This window comes from Talpa occidentalis, unplaced genomic scaffold (assembly GCF_014898055.3).
Source record: "Talpa occidentalis isolate TD23 unplaced genomic scaffold, MPIMG_talOcc4v2.1, whole genome shotgun sequence".
Classification (NCBI taxonomy): Eukaryota; Metazoa; Chordata; class Mammalia; order Eulipotyphla; family Talpidae; genus Talpa; species Talpa occidentalis.
Genome location: NW_026555331.1, coordinates 82360242 through 82386458, shown reverse-complemented (window position 1 = coordinate 82386458; position 26217 = coordinate 82360242). Strand labels below are relative to the sequence as shown.

The following is a 26217-nucleotide window of genomic DNA, read 5'->3' as shown; positions in this document are numbered from 1 at the left end:
AATTGGTCTGATGACAGGAACTAACCCGCACATGAATCTGGATTATATGAGTTTTCTCCCAATACTCATTCTGTGTTTCAGGATCCCATTCAGGATCTCACATGACCCTAGGTTGCGGCATCTCCCCAGTCTCCTCTGCGCCGTGACAATTTCTCAGAATTTTCTTGTTCTTGATGATCCTAATAGTACTTGTGAAGAGTACTAGTCAGGTGATGTGAAGAATGTTCCTCAGTTTGGATTTACGTGATTTGTTTTTCATGATTAGACTGGCGCTATGGTTTTGGGAGGAAGATCGGAGGCGAGGTGCTGCTCTCAACACATTGTCAGGGACACTCACTACCCTCATGGGTGATCCCTAGTGATACAGCCTCACACACATGGCCAAGGTAGTTTGCTGGTTTCTTCATATTAAATTACTCCTCTCCTCTCCCTTCTTTTCATGCTCTACTTTAGGGGGAAAAAGTTACTAATTAAAGTTCATATTTAAGGGGTAGGAATGGAGGGAGTTAAGTGCCACCTACTTGAAGCAGGGAACAGGGTAGCTACAAAAATTATTTGTAATTCCTCTGTGACAGCTCTTATTTTTAACCCCCTATTCTAAGCTACCTCTCATATTTTACCCTTTTTTACCACTTTAGCATATTATTTATGTACAGTAAAAAACACAATTCTTAACTAATTTCTTGCTTTTTCTAGGGTCCAAAAATATATTAGAATTAAATCTGACCTCAAATATATTTGTTTGAAATTATTTTCCACTGGTTGCTGTAGAATTTGTCACTAAAATATAAATTAGGAACCAATGAACTTAATACATATAAGCTGCTTTTAGGACTGTGTCTGAAACATAGTAAATACCCCATATAAATGTAAGTTATTATTTTTTTTAAATTGTCTTCTTACCAGAGTGTTTCATAAATAACTTACCAGAAATATTCGTTCAAGTTGGTCCTGGATGTCTTTCATTCCTGGAAAAGCAGCAACTCCTTGGATCATTTCAACAAAGATGCAGCCAACTCCCCTAAAAAGAAAAAAAAGCATTGTTACAAAAACTTCAATACATTCTGCTTACAAAATGTGGAATTAGAATATCTCCTCTTACAGAAGAGAAACATGAATGAATAATGTTCTCAGTGAGTGCCAAGGGCTGTGCCTCATATACCTATATCCCATAACTTTCCTTTCTCCTCTGTCTCTACTGCCCAGACACAGTGGAAATCACTAAGATGATAAATGTCAGTGACTCACACAGGGAAGAGACCCCTTGGTCCAATAGAGAAAGCCCCCACTGTCTCGTTCCAATACCTGTTTCCCACCCTATTTCACAGACTCATAATGGATTGCATTCTCTGGCTGCCCAGGAGTTCTCAAACTGCTAGTTCTCTAGTGATATTAATGTGATTTATCAATCTACCTACATTTCTTTTAATCTCACTCCCAAGTGACATGCTAGAGTGGCTTTTAAAGTCATCTAGGGAACTTTTAAAAATTACTAATGACCTGAATATGAAACCCAGAAATTCTGTTTTAATCAGTCTAGACTGGGCTCAAGGCAACTAGACTAAGAATCAATTCAGCCAGACTACCTTACCCAAAAGCCATGAGTAAAGTATAAAAACCTGATTCAACCTGTTCCATTATCTAGAATTTTATCCTTCATCTACTTGCTCTTATGTGTAAATCTAACCCAACCTCTACATTTAATTTAAATGCCATCTCCTACACAAAGTCTTCCACAAACAATCCAGCAGACAGGCTAGTGCTATTTTATGATTCAATTCCTTCTCCCAGCTTAGACTTTTATGCTTACGGTCCCTAAGAAGATAGTCCAGCATCTCAGGTAGTTAGAAGATAGTCCAGCATACTAACGTGGTCTGTACCTAGTTCAACAGGAGCAACAAATGCATAGTGTGAACAGAGAGCCAAACAATTATCTCTCTTGTGTCTGGAGAACATGTCACTTGGGAGTTAGATTAAAAGAAATGTAGGTAGATTGATAAATCACATTAATGTCACTAGAGAACTGGCAAGAATGACCAGCTTTCTGCAGATGAAATTCCCTGAGTGGACCTGGTTCCTACTTTCCAGGGACTGAATGTTGAGCTAAACCAGAATTTTTTCTGGATCTCTACCTTCTAGCAATTCTCCCAGAAGTTTTTTTTTTTTTTTCCCCTTAAATGACTCTACGTTGAGTGGACTATATTTTCTGAAAGTATCCTAGTAAAGTCACGAACACACTGGAATACTTCATCAATTACTGCACTCATATTCAATTTGGGATGAACAAACACATGTGTCGTTAACTTATTTCAACCCATCTGAGGTGAAGGACAAGGAACTACCATTCTTTGGCTACGCCAATTGCAATCACTGTTTTGTACGTGAACATTGCTTTGGATGAAAGAAGTAATAAATTGACAGAAATCTCTTTTTTTATTTTACCACATAATTCCTACCAAAGTTAAACACCAATGGCATATAGAGTTAAAATGACCAAAAACAAATGCTCCTCTATAAAATAAAAAATAATTCCATTTATGTAATAAAAATTAATTTCAAATCTGCATTCAAATCTATCTAGGCAGATAGGTTTAACACAAATCGTTTTCATTTAGCAGAAATATAGGTGTTGAGAATTATTTTAGTGGCATATTAAAACGCAGTGTGCATTTAAATAATGGAGTTTCAGATGTCTGGTTAGGTCTAAAATTTCTGTTTTATCATTTTCCAAATTTTTCTGCCAAGGATTCTTTTCTAAGACTACTTCCTACATTTGTATTATCTTCTTAAGTTTGCATAAAATATCTTGAATCTTAAATAGCCACCTGCATTTTTTTTTAACATTCACCCCATATGCTCTATTCATGACATTTTGGCCTCAGTCTTTCCCACCATAAAGAGCAACTCTGAGGTTGAAAACCCTCAGCAGAACCAGGCTGGTGAGGTCACTATTGCTCTGTCACTCTGACTTACAGAAATTCTTTTATCACTACTTGTGTGTGGTCTGTGTCATCTCCACAACATAATGCTTAGAACAGTTTAAAGTTTTTTTTTAAAGATTTATTTATTTTTATACAAGAGCTGGGGTACAGGCCAGAGGCACGGGAGGGTGAGAGGATTCACCAGAGATAGAGCAGGGAGCAGAACAGGCAGACTGACGGAAATACACTGCTGAGGGGAGCAACAGGCACGACATGAGAGGTCTGCCACGCCATGTGGGAATCTTCCTGGCTGGCCGGGAATCGAACCTGCTCTGCAGAGGCTGCAGACACTTTCACAGCGCTGCACTCAACCCGCTGCACCACTGGGGAAGCCCTGCTTAGAACAGTTTAAAGATAAATCTCTGCTGTGACTCTTCTCAGTAGGAATATGATGATGCAGCAATTCAACAGGCTCTTATTTGCTTAGCTGGCTAAGGGATATAGACTTTCATTGCTAATGGATGTTTCCAGTGACATCAGTCTTCAAAGATACTTGAGGGTATACTCGTTTATAAAGCCAAGAGAATTATACTTAAAAGAGATATAAAAAGAGAGAGGACACACAAGGAAATCAAAAAGTAGAATTACAAAACATATCAACATAGCAGAATACTTTATTATAGGAGCTCCCTTTGTGCCAAGCAGCAATAACAGCTCTTCAATTTTATATGACGGGTCTATTATGCCTGTTTCTGTTTTCTTTTTTCATTTTTATCCCCCTTGCATCCTCCACTAGCCCTGTGCGTTCTCTTTTGTGAAGGATTAAGTTAATTGCTCTGATTGGGTCACTGAGAAAGAATTCACCCACTTAAGCTTATACTTATGATATATAATCTTATTTTAAGAAACATCTCCCTTGATTTGTTGTTTCTTCTGGGGATTTAAATAACCATATAATTATCAACCACTTAGTCTAAATATTTCAAGAATAAGAACTGGTCACATAAGCTTATAATTAAATGTGTGATAGAAAACAATATGTTTAAACTTTTACTCCAGGATTAGTTACTTGGGAAGGTAGTATAAAACACCCATGCTCCCATTTCTTTCCATTTTTTGAACTTAAAGTTTTCAAACTGAATTTATGCCATCGATGTGTAAATAATTTTCCATCACAATTCAAACCAAGATTTTAAGTGGAATGGACAATTCTTTGTCATCATGAGCACTCTTTCTTAGTACATATTTAATTTGAGCACATTATGAGGACTTTGTCACTATAAGACAATTACTCTGTTATCTTTGAAAGATTTGCCTAAATTTAAAACCACCCTAAATTTAGTGTTTATTGTTTATTTTTATTTTTTTTAAAGATTTATTTATTCATTTATGCATAGAAGAACTGGGGTGTAGGCTAGAGGTGCAGGGGGTGAGAGTAAAGTATAAAAACCTGATTCAACCTGTTCCATTATCTAGAACTTTATCCTTTATCTACTTGCTCTTATGTGTAAATCTAAGAGACAGAATGGGGAGCAGAACAGGCAGATCTACTGAAATACACTGCTGAGGGGAGCAGTGGACAAGACAGGAGAGGTCTGCCTTGCCATGTGGGTTAGCTCCCTGGCCAGGGATCGAAATCAGGCCACAGCAGTGATAGTATGACAGCACTGAGACTTAACCCCTATGATACCAGGGAGGCCCCTAAATATTTATTTTTCAAAAGGGCAAAATGAAAGAGCACCACATCTCCTTAGGGCTGTTACACAGAAATGGTCATTTCAAGTAGATGAGTCATGGCAATTTGATGAACATTTTTGTGGAATTGGCATGAGCAAGGTGGAGCTGCAGGCTCAGAATGTGGAAAGTCAGTGCTAAGGTTCTACTTAAATAACTTGGGCAGCTAATTAAAGATTAATTAAGTTTGACATGAAGGTATTTAAAAAGTGATATGACATACTTTATGGCAAAGGAATTCAAGATAAAAGAATTATCTAAACTACTAAATTTGGGGTAATGGTGGGAGGGAGTGTGGAATGCAGAGAAAAAGAGGAATTTGCAGGGAAGACGCAAGAACTTTTCTCCAGCAGATTAGGGATCAGCAAACTCAATGTCACTTCCTTGGGAAGGCCTCCCAATCTCTCAGCTGGGTTAGGTCTCTGATTCTATACATATGTTACATCCTATGACAGTGATTTACTTACTTGTAAATGTATTAACCATGATCACCTTTTTGAGAATGAGAATTTGTTCTTTTAGTTTTAAAAATATCATCCAAATTAGTCAAAAAGATAATGACAGTATGTCAACCCTCCCAGAACTGTATGAAATAGGGCTGGGTCACAAAAATCACAGCTAATATGCGCTGTAATGTATCTGTTGGTTAAAGTCTTGTTGAGATTTTATGGTGCAGGATAACTATATATTTCAACTAAAATAGGGATTGATTAGGCCCATTAATTTCCATATTCAAAGAATATCTGTATTCTAACAAATGATTTTTGAAGGGAAATGCACTCAGTCAATTTTCTCATAAAGACATTAATACCACAAGCTCTTAATTTACCCAGTAAATGATTATCCTACATGAATAACTCTAAAATGGGACCTAGAAGTTATTTATATACTTGACATTAATCTAATTTTAGCCATCAAAAATAAAAAATTATTCTCCTTCCTCCCTAATTCTCAGAGCGGTTCGTAAGGCGATGGTTTGGTTCAGTCTCAGTAGATAATATGGAAAGACTGTAATATTTTTAAATACGGTCCAATTAAAATCTCAGAAACTTCTAGAATCTAGTCTCTAATTTCATCCATTTATTAGCTAAGACTTGAGAGTCCTTTCGATAAATAGCTGTAAGCAGAGATTGATAGCATAGAATCCAGGGCGATCATAACACAGTGCAGCCTGTGTACTGAGTACATGCAGAGATGACAATGAGTTAACAGCTATGACTAGTGCCATGAGAGAAGCCTGCATCTTCTCATGCAGCCTTCCCGAATGGGAAGTTATGAGGTCTCTACTAAAGTTTAGAGAATTATTTAGACCCACTCAGAGCAATACGCATCATTAAAATTTTAGGAGAGGGTTGTAGATAAAGACAGCATCAAGCTGGTTCTGGGTGGAGAACAGCGGATGAATAAAAACACAACTCACTGTAAGTTAGTTCTTTGTCTTCCTCTCTTTCAGCATCACAGCAGCCTCAGAAACTTCCTTAAAGCCTATGTGTCTGCTGGAAAACAGCATCTGAGGCAGCACTCCTCATCCTTAATGTGTATGCCAGTCATGTGGGACTCTTGTTAGAATGTGATTCTGATTTACCAAGTCTGTATTGAGGTCTGAAGTCCTGCATTTCCAACAAGCAATATTTTTTTTGGTCTAAAGACCAAAAAATGAGCAGCAAGAATCTAAAGGAATGTTGGGAATTCTCTTTAGGCAGGAGTTTTATAACTCAGATTAATTCTCTGAATATGTATTCTGGTCCCTTTCAAAAGAACCAAAAATAAGTTAGATTAAATGCTAAACACATTCTGATCTGAACACACAGTTGCGACACTAACTCAGAAAGACTCCACGTTAATTAATCTAATAGGTAATTTTATTTAGCCATGGTTCACTGACATATACCATTATGCAATTAAAGCTAGTGCAAATGCACCAAAGTGGTCATTTATTTATCTTTCTTTTCTTTCACAGAATGAATATATTAGTTTTAAAAAAGACAAGACCAAAGAGTTTTGTTCCCTAGCAGCTTAGCCTCTAAAAGATAAAAAATTTTTCTTTGATTTTATTTTGCTATAAATTGTAAGAAGAGTTATTATGCATAACTGATGTGATCTTTTCATGTTGGCATTTGCAGTATTTGAAAGTGAAAGATTAAAAAAACTACATTCCACATGCCCTTGGTGACTATTGAAGCAATTGAATTGATTAAACTGTCACTCATCATTTACTGTGGTTAGTGCTTCATTAGGCACAGATAGGCACAATATATCTTAGTCAAATACTTCTATGAAGTACTTAGCGCTCAAGGAATGAAAACAACAAAACACCAGACTGTGAGTAAAAGCCCATCTCATAATACACATTCAGGTCAAAAAAACCCCAAAAAACAAAAAAACCCAGACATTATATCTAAGAGGAAACTTTAAGATGTGTTTTTCAAACTATGAAACATAATTATATCCGGAAGAAGTTGTATTTGTCCAAATTAAGCAAAAATTAAACCGAAGCAAAGAATGAAGTACAGGAAGGTATTGCTGACTTGGGAGGTGGTACAGTAAGGTGAGTGGGGTCTCTTTTCAACATCCACATGGAAATAAGGCAAATGAAGTGCTCAGGAAGCCCGGAAACCTCGAAGTAACAAGTGGCATCAAAGCTTCTTAAATTCTAATGACAATTCTAATGCTCACATTATAATATTCATACACCTATACAGATTTTAATATGCGTACATTGCAGTACATTTATACATAGCACTCTGTGTATGTGTATTTTTTTTAAAGATTTATTTATTTATTTATACAAGCACTGGGTACAGTCAGAAGCGTGGGAGGGTGAGAGAATTCACCAGAGCCAGAGGGGAGAGCAGAGCAAGCAGTCTGATGAAGTACACTGCTGAGGGGAGCAGCGGGCGGCAGGAGAGGTCTGCGCGCCATGTGGGACCCTCGCCCGGTGGCCAGGGATCGAACGGCGCTGTGGAGGCTGCGGGCAGCTTCACACCCCAGCACTCAACCGCTGTGCCACCGGGGAGGCACTGTATGTGTATTTTTTAAAATCATATGATAAAAGCCTCTTTTTGGGTTCTGGTCCCATCATCTAAGTTAGAAACCCAGAAATCATCTGAAACTCTTACTTATTTACATCCCATTATCAAGTTGTAATAGCCTAACTATCCCCAAATACTACTTCATTCTGATTCCCAATCACCTTGCCCCTCCCTGTATTCCTCCCTTTCCCTCCACCTGCTTCCTAACCCCTGTCCTTCTTCCCTACCCACCAAAATCAGCTGTTTCACCCTTTGTGGTACCTTTGTCCATGTACGTCCTTTATGTCCTTCAACTCTAGTTTTGTCAACTTAGATGGTTTTGACAACTGTCACTTGGTGAAACAATCCCTGACCCTGTGTGTTCCCATCTTTACTCAACCATCCACCAAGGACAAACTTATCACATAACCATGTGAGTTTCCACAATACTAAATGTGTACTTGTGGTTATAATTTATCACACTGTCCTTTCCCTCTGACCTCGAAGGCATGGACGGGTATTTCTACCTCTGCATCACCAGAAATTGACATAACGTCTGATACAAATAGGTATTCAATGAATATCTTTAATATGAATGAATTAATCACATAAACTAGTCTGAGGAGTGCATACAAGAGACAAGAAACAACAGTAGAGAAAGAAAATTAACTTAGCAGTAATAGTATCATATAACAATTAAACACTAAAAATAAACCAGTAATTTCATGAAAATATCTAAATTCTAACTTCATTTATAACTCACTCCAAAGGAATTCCAGCAGTCTCCATGGAAACATCTGGTTCACAGCAGTACAATTTACTAGAATGCTAAAATTCAGAAATAGAGGGAGTTGCTAGAATACCTAAGACAAGGTTTTGTTTTTTACATGCTAAGAAACTGTATTGCATTTTTAAATGGCTTAGTTTCAGTACCAGAACCTGAAAATGTGTTGTTAAATCCCAGGCCACAGAGCCATTCATTATGCCATGCTGCCTCCCTCTAGAACAATGTGTCTTTATTTGACCTGTCTGTTGAGACTAAAGAAAGAAAAAATAGAGATGGCAAGTTTGTTCTCTCTACTGGAACACAAATGCTGATGAGGATAATGATAATACCAAAATGAAGTCTTGAAAATGAGAGGCTTGGACAGAGAAAACAATAAACTATCCTGAAAAACTGGATACTATCTCCACTGATATTTTTGGAAAAGAAGATGGTTGTCAATGTTTACAAATGCTTGAATATTTAAAATAGATTCTGATAGATGATGAAGGCCCCAAAGATAGTCTTAAAATAACAACCACGAGCTATAGAGATACATGGAAATATTCAGACTAGGTTCCTCCAGATACCGGTCACAATTCATACAAAAATGTAAATAGGAAAGGCCCTTAATGAGGACTACTGTAAAGAGAAAAAAATAAAAAACTATAAAACTCAAAATACTGCATTGAAAAAAAGTGATACCTATATCTTATGAAAGAATAGAGTAGTCTCATTTGAGTAGTCATTTGAAATACTGCCAGTGAAAGCATTTCTCCAAGGAATAACTATAGATTAGGCAGGACAGGAAAAAACAAATTAATAAGTCTTGCACATCTTTAATTTCTGTTGATATGATATCTGATGCAGAATAATGAAGTCACATTAAGGCTTTTTTTTTCCCCTGGACATGTATTAATCATCCTGCAATAATGTGAGGTATTAGGAAGAAAATTGTTCAGTAATTATCTCAAAGATCAAAGCAAATGACACATTCAAACAATCTTTTTAGACAACCTACATCTCACATATTAGAAAAAGAAATCACTGCTGAAAACTTCATGGAAATTACTCTCCTATATGGAGTATTCTGAACTTCAATTTCAGCATGTTAAGTTGATAGATTTAGTACCAGTTATCAAACAGCATAACTGGATTTTTGAAGGACTATAGTTCAGAATTTTGGAATGAACACTTCTAAAATATTTTACCGGATGGATGATAACTGACAATAAAATATTTGAGTATAAACTGATATCTTAGATAATACATGGAATATGTGCAGGTAAAAGCCTCTGCTTTGTAAACCTTATTTTCCAATTTTTTGGAGAGGTTTGTGGGCTTCTTAGAATAGTCTCAAAGACCTACCCTGAAATGTGGCTGTGCAGACCAGACACTCCACAGAGCCTACAGTGTTTTTAACACCCATGAAATTATGTTAAATACAGTGGGTGCTGCTTCAGGACACAGATCAGGTCTTTTTCAACCTTGAACCTCTGGACATTCTGTAAGGTTGACTGTTCAATGAATTGTTGAATGAATGAATTAATGCATGCATGAAGATATTCACATAGAATTATACAAACATCTAATTCCTGGAATCTACAGTCTCACATGGAAATACAGAGAAATATAAAATGCTATATAAAAAAATTATAAAAAAAAACCCACAAGTGTACGGTAAAGAAGATCTTTGTGGGAAGTGGGGAAAGTGGGCTGCCCCGGAATTCAAGAGGTATTTTTTTTCCCCTTTGTCATCAACAACCAGTTAGATTTGGGAAGATGGAGGGGAGGATATAAAGTGAACATAAAACAATAATAAACAAAATTATGAATTGATTTCAAAGGGTTATATAGTTGATATAATAAAGCTTTTTAATTTGTTTTCATTAGGCCATAAACATATTCTGTTCTTAGAAACAAATATGGAAAAGCAGTCAGGAGAGAATGATTTGAATTATCAGTGACAAAGAATAAAAAAGTCTTGATAAGCTCTGCAGAATGCAAACATTCTTGGAATCTACTGCTTCACATGGAAATAGAGAAATATAAGATGGGGTAGCAAAATATGAACAATACACATGTATATAGGAAAAGAGGAAACTACTCAGATTTTATCCTTAGTAATTACTAAATGTCAAAGACTATGATTGAGCTTTGTTTTCTTTTTTTAAAAAAAAGATTTATTTTTTTATTTATACAAGAACTGGGGTACAGACCAGAGGCACGGGAGGGTGAGAGGATTCACCAGAGACAGAGTGGGGAGCAGAACAGGCAGATGGACCAAAGACACAGCTGAGGGTAGCAGCGGGCGAGGTAGGAGAGGTCTGCTGTACCATGTGGTATCTCCCCAGCCGGCTGGGAATTGAACCCATGCTGCAGAGGCTGCAGACAGCGTCACAGTGCTGCACTCAACCTGCTGCACCACTGGGGAGGCCCTGTCTTCATTTTTAATGGAATTTAGTACACTATTTCCTGGCCATTGATTCACTATTTTAGTAAAGTTTGACTTTAATTCTTTTTTAATTATTGTATAATCTTTTTTTCTCCATATTATGTTGTTTACCAGTACGAATCTAACGATATTATATTTGAAGAGTAAAACTGAAAAAAAAAATACAAATATCTAGGTTTATCAATTACATAATATAGCATCTACAACTAAGAAAAATAACCAGTATATGCAAGTTATATTAATCAATACAGCAGAATACCATTAAATAAAAATGTGATTTTTAATTTAACTATACTCCAAATTTGCATCTAATGCAGTGTCCTAAAGAATGTATTCACAGATGTCACAACAGCATATAAGTCCTTACTTCTGCCCTGTAATGAACAGTGTGAAATCTATGCCCAGATTCCTTCAATCATTAATACACACACAGTGGTATTTATACAAGCTCCTACTTTCCTTCTAGTCACATCTCCACTCAATCACGTTAACCAGTAAGTTAACATTCTACCTTTTCATCTTCATTGAATTGGAAACTTTACATTGACTGGAACATCTGTTGAAAGAGTGTCATTAATTGTCTTTGCTTGTTATAACAGCAAACAGGATGAACTCACATATGCCATGGACCTAAAGAACTACCTTCTACAATCAAGTTTTCAAATTTATGTAAATATTTAAATCTTTTAAAGAATTATCACTTCACATTCTATCTCCTTTCATCACTAGCTCATCAAAAGGCACATGGCTTTTTTCTCAAGTGTGTTTTCATAAATTGTCATTATTTCACTAACAGTTAAATGGGAAGGATTACAAATTTCCACTACTTGACACTAAGATCCTGGCTGTCATTCAGGTTTCTGTCTACACTATGCTGCTTGATTGGTTCCCACCCATCAACACTTGTAATTCAAATATGTGTCTGAGCAAATCACAAATTTCTTGAGGTCAAGGGCCTTTGTAGTCAATCATCTATCATCAAAGCCATGAACACTGAAGTATCAAAAGAGTAGAAGATGCAGTAAAATGTACCAAGACCCCACATCCTCCTCAAAGTGACCAAAATGTCAGTTAAGGAATAAAATTTTAAACAAAGATTAAATTAATTTCAGCACATTTGGATGAAAGTATGGCAATACAGGCAGATAACAGGAGAGTGCTACTTCAATTTATAGTCAGAGTATTTACCTGCAACAACTCAGAAAAGGCTCAGATACATACAAGTCCAAGAAAGTGTGAAGATGAGCCTGACAACTGGTAAAAGGGTGGAGGAGTGAAACTTTGTAAAATCAATTGAATGATGTTTTTTCTCCAATCATCATCTACCCCAATCCACTAGCAAGATACTGAGTGTTTATTCCCTGGAGAAATTAAATCCCCAAAGCTTCAAATTGAGGATAATGGATAATGATGTGGCAGAGAGCAGGGCAAGGCACAGAGGAATTAATTGAAAAATATTTTTATTGGTCTGTGTGACCATCAGCTCCCCTTTCAAGTCTTGCTTTAAGAATGCTGGCTGCCAGAAATCAGCATCTGAGGAAGGATACAGAGGAGCCTTCATACCCTGATGTTTGAGGATGTTCCAAAGAAAAGTCCAATTTTTACATGAACAATATATAATGAACTGACTAGTTAGTTGTTCCTCGTAAGTTGTAGATCATAGTATCTCATTTATTAAAGCAAATGAACAGCTAAAACTTTCTGCCACTCCCGTATTTGAAGAAATCTTCCAACAGAAACCAGAGAAAATGAAAGTAGGGGGAGTTATACATATGGTAAATGATTTTTTTTTAAAGAAGAAAGAAAAGATAATTTTCAAGAATAGAGTTTTATTATAGAAATTCTAATATCTAAAACAATTTTTTCAGTTATAGATGATGGAAACAAATATATTGAAGAACTGAGGCAGAAGGTGGGAGAAGGGTAGACAACGGCCTATAATGGAGGAATATAGGTGTTTTGGTGGTAGGCATGGTGTGATAACACACATCTGAAGAGGTGTGAACCTACATCCCTAAATTACATACACTGTTGTACATCAATGATACCTCAGTTAAAAAGAACTTTAACAAATTCTAAACCTTCCTAAGAACTGAAAGTCTTTATAATGAAGAGAATTCACCCAGCAGTAATAGGAAAAGAATTACCAAAGTACATTATCTTGAAAATTCAGAATTCCAGGGACTGATAGTTGAGTTTGACACTTTTCCAAGAGAAAATAAAAGATAGTACACAAATCACTGACAATCAGAATGGAATCAACCTTCTCAGCAGCAACACTGAGGGTCTAAAGAAATGAAGCAATGCATTCAAAATCTGGAGAAAATATCTAATTATATACTCAGCCAAAATATATCAATCATATGTGGGAGTAAATGAAGACATTTTTGGAAAACAATTGAAACTATCTCTCTAATGTGTTCTGTTTGAGGAGACTAGAGGAGATAGACCTGGAATCCAGAAAACAGGGAATCGGTAATCAACATGAAGGAAAATTAATCCAACCAAGAACAGACTTTCATGAAATGACTACTTACAGAGATGTAAGGGAAACCACAAGACACAAACTGACAGAAAGTCATCACTCACTCCATAAAAAGGAAAAGTTAAGGTTGGAATCTATGGACAGTGGAGCCATGGAAGAAGAGTAATTTCTTGGCAGAAGCTATAGCCAATTATTTCCAGATATAAAGCCTAAAGTAGAGAAAAATGAGGAAAGAGTATTCAATCTCCCCCTCCTCCCACTAGTCTACTGCCTGAACCCAAATGTAAACCAGGAGTCCAGGCAGCTCGTAGCACACACTGCATACGGGTCAGCCATTCAGGTCACTGGGAAGAGCAAAAGAGGGTAGACACAGATTTGGGAGAAAGTAGAGAATAATCAGCTTAGTCCCTACAACAGGGAAGGGACAAATGAAAGTCCCAAAGTAATAAATTTTTACTACCCTAAGGAAGAAATAAGAGAGCAGAGAGAAGTTTCAAGAAAAAGCTTGAGTCAGAGAGATATCAATAAAATTAAATGGGAATGGTTGATTTGCTGAGGTGTGTAAGCTTTTGGAAAATATTTTTTTATATGGAACTAACAAATCTTTTACACTTATAAGTAATTGGTAATAGGAAGAACAAAGACAAAAAAATTAATAAAAATAAGAAATTGTTATATGCAGGAAAAAGGATTATGCAAGAAAGGATACAAAATTATTAATACAACTTGATTTAAACCATTAAAATGTTTATATATTAATGCTTCAAAAAATGATCTAGCATCCATATTGGGAGAATGAGATGAAAGTGGAGTGGGAAGAGGTTGATGGGAAAGAGTTAAATCCTCATCTATCATAACACCTACCAAATAGACAATTTCTAAAATAGTAAATTAATAATTAGCAAAAGAAACAGTTATTTAAGACACGTAGAGGTAGATAATAAAAGTTGGAAGTAGTTGCTTCTAGAAAAGCTTAAAAGGTGAACATCACTGAGGTAGGAGATTACTGCTTTTATTATTGTTACTGTAGTAAGAGTTCTAAGTAAGTGGTTATTCTGGAAATCAGTTTGACTATCATTGTTTTCTGACATGGGAATTGAAGCTAAATATAGTTAAAGAGTTGGTTAACCAAGGTCACACATCTGAGGAATAATGCAGACAGAACCTAACTTCAATTTCTAACTACAATACTGCCTCTTATTTACATACAAAAACAGTTACATGATCAGAGAATTGATTTCCACAAACACACAACTTAAAATGCAAAAGGTGGTAGCGTACATTCAGCGTTCTCTAAACATTATGTAATGGTTTAGATATTACAAAATCACACATACACAGGGAATTAAGAGAGATACCCTCTCTGATTCTCTAAAATTAGTGGTATGGTGGTCTCCCTAAAATCAAATACAGCAACTTCCATTTCTTAGTTATCCTATATACCTTGGATTTATATTCCAATATAAATGCAACATATTTAGCCTGGCTTATTAATATCCTAGGAGATGATAAGAACATTATACTCAATATTTGTGGGTTCTTACATTTCTAAAAGAATTTCACATGAAACCACCTCTTGCTTTTTTGACAAACCATTGAGATAGTTGGGTATAATAAGGGCTATCATAAGCATCATGAAACTTACTCATTATAATTAGCTTTTTTTATTTTTTTAAAGATTTATTTAGTTATTTATACAACACTGGGTACAGTCAGAAGTGCGGGAGGGTGAGAGAATTCACCAGAGCCAGAGTGGGGAACAGAACAGGCAGACCAACGAAATACACTGCTGAGGGGAGCAGCGGGAGGCAGAAGAGGTCTGCAGGCCATGTGGGCCTCTCACCCAGGGGCCAGGGATCGAACTGGCGCTGCAGAGGCTGAAGGCAGCTTCGCAACCCAGCGCTCAACTGCTGCACCACCGGGAGGCTTTTTAAAAAGCTTTTTAAAAATCACCTCAAAACCAAGTGCGTAGCCAATTACTCTGCCTTCAATGATAAAAGGAGGGCAATTTTTATGCACCTGCACCCCAATGTTTATAGCAGCACTGTTTACAATAGCTAAGCTTTGGAAACAACCCAAATGCCCAAAAAGAGATGACTGGATCAAGAAGATGTGGTACATATTCACCATGGAGTATTACTCAGCAATCAAAAAAGATAAACACATGCAATTTGCAGCAACATGGATGGCGCTGGAAGGGATCATGCTCAGCGAAATAAGCCAGAAAGAAAAAGAAAAAATACCGGATGGTCTCACTCATAGCAGGAATCTAGAAAACTTAAATAAGGGACCAGGAAAATGAATAACTATAAGAAAGTGAAAATCAAAATCAACAAAAACTATGAACCAGAGACACTCTATGAGGGGTGAGGGGCGGGGAGGGGAGGGATTGGGGTCAAAATAAGGGGGTTGCAATTCTATGGGGAATATAAAAATAAAATTGATAAAAATTAAAAAAAAATATTTAGTAGCAAAGACAGCATATAATATTCCATTTTATATATTATTATTCAGCTAATTTATCACAAATAAATCATCAAACATATCCACTGAAAACACACATACAGTCTTCTCACAGCATAATGACAAACAACAGGGATATAAAAACAATAACAATGCCAAGTTTTTGATGGAGAAGTACAACTGGCAGTCTTCAGCACCTTAGAGGCATCACTAAATTCAGCATGTTGTAAGCCACTTTGTAATGCCTTAAAAATCTAATATTAGAGAATAGTACTTTCAGGGATAATTAATTAAAAATTAAGCAAAATAATTGAATTTTTTCATGAGGAATTTGAGTTTGTAGCCAGTAGTCCTTGGGGGTGAATTAAGTACTCAAAGGCATTATTATCTAGCAAAATATTACTCCAATGCTTTATGAGAAAAAAAATGACCATGTGCCATGATTAGATCCTGTTTTACACCTATTCTCTGGCAAAATTAATATCAACTATTACAGGGGTCCTTGCATGGATGATAAATACATGTTCATCCTAATTTAAGGAGCTTCATTCATGAATGGGCTTAGAAACAATAGCTTCCACCATGAGTCCAGCTTTCAACTACCTGGATGTACTTCTGGCTGTTTCCTGGTTCTTTTTCATCATAGGTGCAATGTATTATGTCTTATTTGAGCAGCTCTCAAGAGCTCTTAAAGAGTTTTTACTTTTGACTGTAACTAATTAGTGTCTTCCTTGAACCGATTAGTTAGAAAATGTGCAAATAGGGTTGACAGATGACTTCACGTAGCTCATAAACTCAAATTCTCATTCTTACCTGCATTCTTTTTTTTAAAGCAGGTTAAACTTATTTTATTTATATCTTAATTTGAAATAAACTTTGAAAAATATAAATTAAATACAAATATTTTGAAACCTATTATAATCTTTAAAAGAGTTTAGAAAACTAGAACTTTCTTTGATAAGATGTTACAGATTCTTTTACTTTAGAAGTAGAAAATGAGTAATGATTTATTACTGGGAAAATACATGCCAGCATAGATATTGGTCCCATAAAATGCATTCAATCCAATAATTCATATACTAAGTATATTTCAGAGATACTCCTTGGACAATATACATGTTTGTATATACCTACAGATACATATGTACATGATGTGTGTGTATATGTGTATTATGTATATATATATATACACACACACACACATATAATGGAGACCAAGTTGTGAGGGGAAGAAAGGCAGTGCACAAGGGTGTTGGTGAAAGTCACCCATTTTATTTGAGGCATGCAAAGAGTCCAACATGACTCAGAATATAAGTTATAGGGCCTCCCTGGTGGCGCAAGGGGTTAAGACACAACCTGTGAAGCTATCCGCAGCCACTGAAGCACGAGTTCGATCCCCGGCAAGGAAGCTACCCACATGGCGCAGCAAACCTCTCTTGACTCACCCACTGCTCCTCTCAGCAGTGTACTCAGTCAGCCTGCCTGTTCTGTTCCCCACTCCGTCTGTGGTGAATCCTCTTACCCCCTACACTTCTGACCTGTACCCCAGATCTTATATGCATAAATAAATAAATCTTTTTTAAAAAAGAACATAAATTATAAAATAGGAATTTTATTGTATTTGTATTTTATGACCACTTTTCTAATGAAACAAAGAGCAATTTCTTATATATGATTGTCAGATATTATATAATATACTGTAAAGAGAAAGGGCATTTGACTGTGTTAACTTGAATGTGGGGTAGTTTGAAGCTAATAAGTCTGGGAAAGTGCTATTTAATCTCTCTGGGTTTTGTTTTCTTCTGCGGTATTCTGCTACATAAGGTCAGTAATAAAGCATTAGGACTTAGAATATAGTTTGGATTTAATGAAAGTATCTATTACTTTTACTACTGTTATTATTATTCCTTAATGTCCAATTTAGTATTATTCAAATACTTAGCGCAAGACCTCATATAGAACAAATTCATTTTCAGAGTGGGGGATAGAAGAGGATTCATTTATGATTCTCTCTCTTAAAACACTGATAAACAAATGGGAATCCTAGGAAGGTTTTATTGCATAAATTTCCTTGGTTTATGAGAGATCCTTAAGGATGATGGCATTACGAAGGATGCTGGCAAAATTCTGTATGTTGCGAACATGTATGGTGATTAAGCTTATTTAATAAAAATCAATGCTGCACGGCCTTATAACACTCAGTAAATAAGCAATTTCTTTTCTGACATATGCAAAGTTAATTTTGATGCAGACATTTTTCTATATATCAACACGGGTATGGAAATTTTTTTCTAGTCACCCAGCTGCTACAATGTTAAATAAATTAATTTTAATCTTAAATCAAAGATGTAATAGAGAAAAGTGTGATTTAATATGCAACCTCATTACATTTGACAGGCTTATTTATAAATGATTTGCCCCACATTTTGACAAGCATAGTTAATATGTTAATTAGCTTTTTAAAACATGATGAAAGGAAGAGACTGGCATGCTATCATTCTTCACACACCATCTTGGGAAGCACTGAAATTGAGGCCACAATGTAATGCCACTATATATTATGGCCCCCTAAAAGCACTGTGATCTTGATGAGGTAATTATTTATTAGATATAACTTGGTCAAACTATGTTAAAAATTAATCCCTTAAGATGATCCCAAGTAACCTTCTGCTTTAGAAAACAAACACAGCTGTAAACATGTTTATAAGATTCTACAAAGGAATATAAAGTTTATTTAGAGCAATGACCTACAGCAGAGCTCCCTGATTTGGAAGGAACTAAACAGATAAGCTGCTTTTCACATTTGCGCATCTCTTAATGTGGTTTTCACATTTGGTAATAAGCCTATTTGGTTTAGAAGCTTAAAGATATTCCCTATGCCTTGACTTTCAAAGGGTTATAAAATCCAAGAGTTAAGGAAAGTTATATACCAGACTTTGTCCAATATGATTCCTCTGCTTAAATTCTCCTTCACGAAGGGAGACAAAGGTATCAAAAACTATCTTTCTTGAGAAGTTATCATATCACACAGTATATTCACACATTGCCCGGTGTTGGAAGACTTAGAGCAGTAAACCATAACAGCATGGCAAACTCTGATTCCCATCACTTTCTCTAACATTAATGCAGATATGTCTTCATTAATATTTTTATTGCCTGTGGCTATTTAAACAGAAAACTGGAAAGTGTAACAGTGTGTAGGGATCGTTAGTTTTTAGTTACTACCCTACTGCCCCAGGATGGTAAACGAACTGTAAAAATAGCCCGAAACCACTGCCACCTGCCTCTGCTATTGTCCACGGGTTAATATTTGCACTTTTCTTCAGTGCAGCTGAGCCATCACTCAATTACAGTCCCATTTCTAGGTCTTTGAAGCTTCTAAAGTACCCAGTATCACTGCCATTGATTATGCAAAAATCAGTGTCCTGTGAACTTCTCACTAACTGGAAAAATACATATATTTTATCAGACTTATAGTATAATAACAAAATTAGAAAATGACTTGTAATAAAATCAGATTCAGAATGACAGGCATAGCATAGACATAAGTCAGATTTTAGGGCCTGGAAATGGAGAGCCAATAAACATGGGAAAACTGTTCAACATAACACACTGACTATCTATTTTTGGCAATGAGTATTTTTGGCAGACAGACAACAGGGCTTTGGGGTCTACTATTTTGTAACAGTTTTCTTCTCTTCCACTTAAATAACAGTCCTCTTCTCATGTTGCCATTATGTCTCTGGGTAAAGCAAATTAGCAGAAAGCAGTTTTTCCTCAAGAGAATGAGCACACCACACACACAATACACACAGAGGAAACGATAGGAGGTGAGTTGGGAGAGGCAAAGACTGGAGATCAAAAACTACATGCCAGAAACAGATCCAAGTCACAATTCATGTAGCTCTTTATCCTTTAACGACCACTTTTACAGGTTTGTGAGGAAAAAGCCACTAGTATATAAAATACAGTGTCTCTGAATTTTGAGGGTAGAGTCTTAACCGTGCAGCCAAGCACTCAGACAAAACTGGTTCCAAGTAACAAATATTTTGAAACTATGTTTTATTAGCAGAATCCTTAACTGACCTTCCTGAAACAACCTAAAATTTCCATACTCAAAAAACAGAGAGAAATTATGCATAATTCAAGAATAAATGGGTAATGATTTGCATAGCCAACTCTCCACTATAAGGCAAAGAGCAGGAGGGGAAAGAGAAAGGTAGTAAGTGATAACCTGATGCATTCATTGATCTTTATTTCCAAAATTTTCCTCCAATACAACTAATGATCAAAATATCTATTCTTACCAAATTCCCTCCTAGCCTTGGGGAAAAACAATGCAAACAACTGTCAAAAAAAAAAAAGGCTAGGAAATGTAACCAAAAAAAGGTAAATTGCAACTGAATTTAGTGCTTAGCAATCACAGCAAAATGTTCAGACCACTCTGAGATTAGCTTTGAATTTAAATATTTTTCCACCTACTTCCAATCCTTAATGTTATAGAAGTACCAACTTCCTTGTTATAAGGCCAGAAATTAAGTCCCTTTGAAAAATCACTATGTTGACAGTTAGAAAAATGTCTCTGCTCTGGTCCATCAAGAGCCATTGCCAGACACCACTTCCAAGGGAGTCTCTGATTAGGACACATTTCCAATCTTGTTTTCAAAAAATGCAGCAGGGTTGTCACACACAGGCAAATATCCTGCACCATTAATCTTCATTCAAACTGTTAGCATGTTTGCATAGGCTTGACCCAGACGGAGTACTACAGATAGATTAGATAGCGTAAAGCTTGTATTTCTCACCACATGTCAAGGCAGGTGGAATATTCTGTTGAGCCCAAGAGAACATCTGGAGGCCTGTACCACAAGGTAACCACTTCATTGGAGTATGTGTGGCTAGGGACGGATTTTGCTCTTGCAAGACCTGTGGGATAAACAAAATAAAAATGTGCATTAATAGAACAAGAGAATTTAAATTTGAATGTTCACAACTGTAAAAGGTCAAACGTGATACTGTAATACAGAATTATGAATCCAATGTCAAGGTTACTAGAAAGGATAGGGAATGCATATTGTAGTCTGCTGTTTCATATACGTAACCAATAAATCATTTACATTTCCTAATAAAGCATTGTAAATTTAATAAAATATCAGGGGAGTTAATAAGTAATTCATTAACTTTTAGATATTACACAGAAGCTTAGAAAGCTCCTCACAGTCCAAAGAATTTTTCCTGGAAATCTACTTCTGAAAATTAGAAATAAGTGTCATGAGAAAGAGTTTCAAGGTCAGATAGCTGGGAGAAAAATGATGTTTTAAAAATTTAAACAGGTCTCCATACTGCTACACTCCTCAGTGCCCTTCATTTTTCTAATGTGTATTGTGAATTTGAAAGAAGAGAATATGGTACTTTTCTCAGAGGATTATTCCCAAACTCATGGTTTCAGAGTTCTGTCAAACGCCAACTAGTCAATATATATTCAAGAAGTTCATCTGAAAGCCACCTATATAACTAAAAAGAAATAGTGAAATAAATCTCATGAAATATTAATCATGTTTTCTAAGAATTTTTTAAAAACTAGGGGAATGTTCCAAATAATGTTAAAATTATATCCAGTTTGACTTCCATCATAAATAATTACATGGGGCCTCCCTGGTGGCGCAGGCGGTTGAGCGCCGCACTATGAAGCTGTCCACAGCCTCTGCAGTGCGGGTTTGATCCTGGCCGGCCAGCGAGAATCCCACATGGCGAAGCAGACCTCTCCTGTCTCACCAGCTGCTCCCCTCAGCAGTGTATTTCTTTAATCTGCCTGTTCTGTTCCCCGCTCTGTCTCCAGTGAATCCTCTCACCCTCCTGCACATCTGGCCTGTACCCCAGTTCTTGTATAAAAGTAAATAAATCTTAAATAAATAAATAAATACATAGAAAAGAGATTAGCAGAAAATATATTTGAATGTTTTTAGTGGCTAGCTTTGAAATATGTGATTATCCAGTTTTTTATTTTAATAAGTTTTTCTAAGTGTTTCCCAAATTTTCTGCTACAAATACATAATTCTTTTAAAAATCACAAAACCCATAGATTTTCTTAAAGCAAAAAAAGTCCTTGTGTGATAGATTTCTATCTGGGTATATTCTGACAAGTGTAAAGCAATGTTTATTAATGCAATGATCAATACACACAACATTTTCACAGTAAAGTTACCATCTCCTCTTCACTTTATGTTCTGATTATTTAAATTTTATAGTACTTAGAAACATGATTTTTTCCTATGTATTAAAACACTTGATACCCAGTTTCTTACATTATCTGCAAATTTAAAAATTAGACATCTGGTCAGACAAAGAATTTCTAATTAATTCAAACACAGTTAAAATAACTCAATTTTTTCAACAACAAAGCTTTGATAATACAATGGCATACTATATTGGTTAATGTTTATCAGTATGGCATGTTAAAATGTATAGTTTATACACACATAAACATACATACACATATGTGGTCCTAAACTTTTCTTAACAAGAATAAAATAGCTATTTTTGATATTCAATTACCATAATAATATCTATTTATTTTTTCTTCCAGGTATTATCTTACATCAATTCAGGCAAAACTGAATAACAGATAGAACAATCAGGATGGTAAAATGTTTCCAAATTTAGTAAATATATCAAAAGGTTTAATTCTCAAACAACTACGCTTCTACAGAGACTAAAGAGCTAAGTACAAGTCCCAAAATAGGTTCTGACTTGTTCCATATGCTGTTGTCAAGTCAAATGCAATGCAAAAAAAAAAAAAAAAATTCATTCTGGATTTCCTTGGTTTTCCTGAGGCCTTGTTGACAGAAAGTGAGGCCAGGGGATAGGAGAATGAAAAAAATCTGAGATTTTCTCTGACAGCTTAGAAGACAGCCTTGTTATAAAACATTGTGATATTCCTACTTTTTAAAGAAGACTTCAAAATAACCTAGCAATTGTATAAATCTAAATAATTATATGTAATTTCACACTAATTATGTTCACTTGGAATATGAGTTTGCAAAAGTGGCTCAATATTTCTGGAAAATATGAACAGAAAAGGCTTTGTCTACTTTTTTCCCTCCTCCCCATATGCCTAGGTCAAGGACTACTTAAAAACTCCACTTACAGGGGCCACAAAACTTCCCAAAAGAAGAGTGAAAATGAGTTTTCAGTATCTGAGTCTTTCATGTGTTAACACAATTTGTAAAAATTGTTTAACTGTATTTGTGATACTCATTGAAGAATATTATATTTTTAAGATACACACTTCACTGCTCGAGAAAAACTCTTCCATCATGTTACTGTAATATAGACCATCAATTTAATAAACATTTTCTGTGGAGATTATCCTGTGTATTGATAAATAAAATGCTTTCACCCTAAAAATACCTCCTACCATTAGAAAGATAAAGCCTAAAACTTTTCAAGAAAGGAACAAATTATTAAAACAATGAATCAAAAAGAAAAACACATAAGAGAAGAAAACACACCTTGAGGTAGGAATATAACTACATATTTAATAAATATTTTTGGTAAAGATATTGCTATGTATTCACACAGTTCATGCATCAAAACACGCTTACTCATGCAAAATTTATTAAACTGCATCTTCCAGCTGAAGGAAAACTGTAGGACAGGATTAATTAGCACAGCATGTGTGAAAGCTTTCTTTCTCTGTTCCTTGTCAGTTGCTATGGTTACACTACAGGAAGAGAACTACACCATCTTTTAAAAAGGATGAAGTTCATGGGTTATTATCAAAACTTCTTACATTAATGTTTAGTTTGAATTAAAAGTCAAAAAGCAAAGTGAAATGCTAAGTAGATGAGTACAAGTTATTTGCACACTGATGTTTTGATTGAGTGTGCATAGGAAGCGTACATGTTTCTATGGGCACTTAAAATGCCTTGTATATCAATTCAGAGTATCCAAACTGAAGGAGCTGCCTTTTTTAAGTCATTAAAGACCCGAGAGTAAATAAACAACCCTGCAATTCAAGGTCTACTGGTGAAGATTCAAAGTTGGGTGGCCCTATACCAGTTACCATAACAGAGTCTTAAATTTCCAGAAAATTTAAGAAGCCTTTATAGTTAACCTCTTACCCAAATGAAAGAATTCCCCTTTCATAATTCTCTAAAATCCAACATCTGGCAGGCATGCAGAATAAATCACAAGAGGGTGCTTCCAACATTTGCTCTAAGCAGGTCAACAAATGGAGATTCCTCAGACATTTCCTTTGGTCTCTCAGCTGCACTGAACACTGTTGACCACTCTCTTTCATTTGTCTTTACTACATTGCCTTTTCAGACACAGAATTAACTGGAGTGAGTTGATCTCATTCTGGGCTGTTTGCCTATCCACCCCTTAGATGCTCATTTTGTGTAGGGCTATATATTCAAACCAGAGCTTTCTCAAATGAGTATGTTCTGCAGGCAACTGTGACTAATGTCATGTTTTAACTGTCATCTATCAGTGATTTCTCACCTAAAAAGATTTTGACACCGCTCATACTCTTCGTGGGCTTTAAATTCGGGTCTATCTAATTCCCCACTAGACAGAGCTACGAGGATGTGCTGCAGACATTCAACAAAATCCCAACGACAAATCCCTACAGCCATGTGCACTGCTCAATCAGGGAATAAGTAATATGCCATGAGTGCAGGAGAAAATGCATTTTACTAGAAAACTATTTTAGGATCCCAAAACAGTGAAAACCTTTTATTTGTATGCAAATATATGTTAGATTGTATGTTCTATGTACCTTCAATGATTCTTTCAAATTCAGTGCATCCTTATTACAGGTGATAAAACTGGCTGTGGACTTGAATAAACCTCTCCACCTCCATGGAGAAAACTGCTGAACTTAGGGAATGGGGTTTAGGAATGGTCATTCCTATGTCTCTGTTTTCATCAAGGAATTGAGAAAGAAATGGCAACATTGATGTTTTTCTTATTAAATGGAACTCTTAGAAAAGTCAACAAAAATACAATATGCAGGAGTACCCTCTGCCTTTTCATTCTTTACAAAGGATGTGCCACTATTTTGTGCTAATCAGTAGTGCTTTTGTTTTCACATTAGAGCAACTCCCACACCTCTCTCACCACTCCTAATTCCCCAAACTAAACAAGAGTATCTTGCCCTTAGTTAATCATATAATCAATACTTCCAATAGAGGGACTCCTTTCTTCACAACCTGATTCCAAACAGACTTGAAATGCTTCAGTAATATTTTATCATCCTGCCATTAGGCTGGAAAGGGAAAGACTTCTCTGATCCACGGGCAGAAAGGGTAGAGGAAGGCTTTTATATTTCTTCTCCAAACCAGTCTTGGGAGATGACTAGGAATTTCTTTTTTCATAATAATGTTTTTTTTTTTTTTTTTTTTTGTGGGACCCTCGCCGGCGGCCGGGGAACGAACTGGCACTGCAGAGGCTGCGGGCAGCCTCGCAGCCCAGCGCTCAACTGCTGCGCCACCAGGGGAGGCCCCATAATAATGTTTAATGGAGTCCTCTCCTTCCTAGAGAATTTATATCACACATCTTCTGTTGTGCACTAGCTGCTTGAAGCTTCCTTATTGCTGCTCTGAGAGTGTATTATAAACAAGCTTCAAGCACAACAAAACAAAAAAGTATTTTGTTCTGATGTTCTCCAGAGTTCTGGTCTTTAACCTCTTTGCACTTGACAAAATTTCTCTAGATGATCATATTTATAATTATTCCCATGACTTCAGTTGCCATTTTTATGCTTTTAATCCCTAGTACACATCTACTACCAATCTTCACTAAAAACTTTAGTTTTATAAATGAAAAATGTCTAATCTTAAATATTTTTCCTGTTCCCAATTCTCCAAACAGTACCATCTCCTCCAACATTCTATAACTCACCACTAGACATAATCATCCAACCATTCACCAAAGCCAGAGTACTATTTTATTATCAGCTCCTTTCACTTACAAAATTCAGTGGATTTTACCTCATCATTTCCCTGTTTTCTTCCTCCTCCTGATCTTTCCTTCCTCCTCCTGCCTTATCAACTCTTGCTGGATTATTACACTAGCCTCAAGTCTGTCTATAGCAAGCAGTTATCAATATACATTTTATACAATCAATTATTTATATTTATTGGAATTTATTGAAAATTAAAATTTAATTGGAACATTACTCAATGTGAATGATAAAAAATTTAAATGTCCAATCTTCCTTCATAATCACTATGAAAATTGGACATCCTCCAATTACCTCGATCAATATTCTTTCCTTTAAATGAAACATGCTTGTTTTTTTTTTTCGGTCCAGATTTCGACTTAAACAGAAACGACTTTTTGCAGGATACCAAATCTCTTAAAAATGTTGAGACTGGCAT

General features: G+C 35.8%; 1 protein-coding gene across 1 annotated transcript in view; it reads right to left on the bottom strand.

Moving 5' to 3' along the window:
• CDK14 (cyclin dependent kinase 14) overlaps nucleotides 1-26217 on the bottom strand; it is a 520730-nt gene that overhangs the window by 157377 nt on the left and 337136 nt on the right. The window contains exons 9-10 of the mRNA XM_054692320.1: nucleotides 20638-20758; nucleotides 928-1021 (exon numbers count right to left, since the gene is read on the bottom strand). Coding sequence (XP_054548295.1) covers nucleotides 928-1021; nucleotides 20638-20758 — 215 coding nt within the window. The remainder of the gene's footprint in view (nucleotides 1-927; nucleotides 1022-20637; nucleotides 20759-26217) is intronic.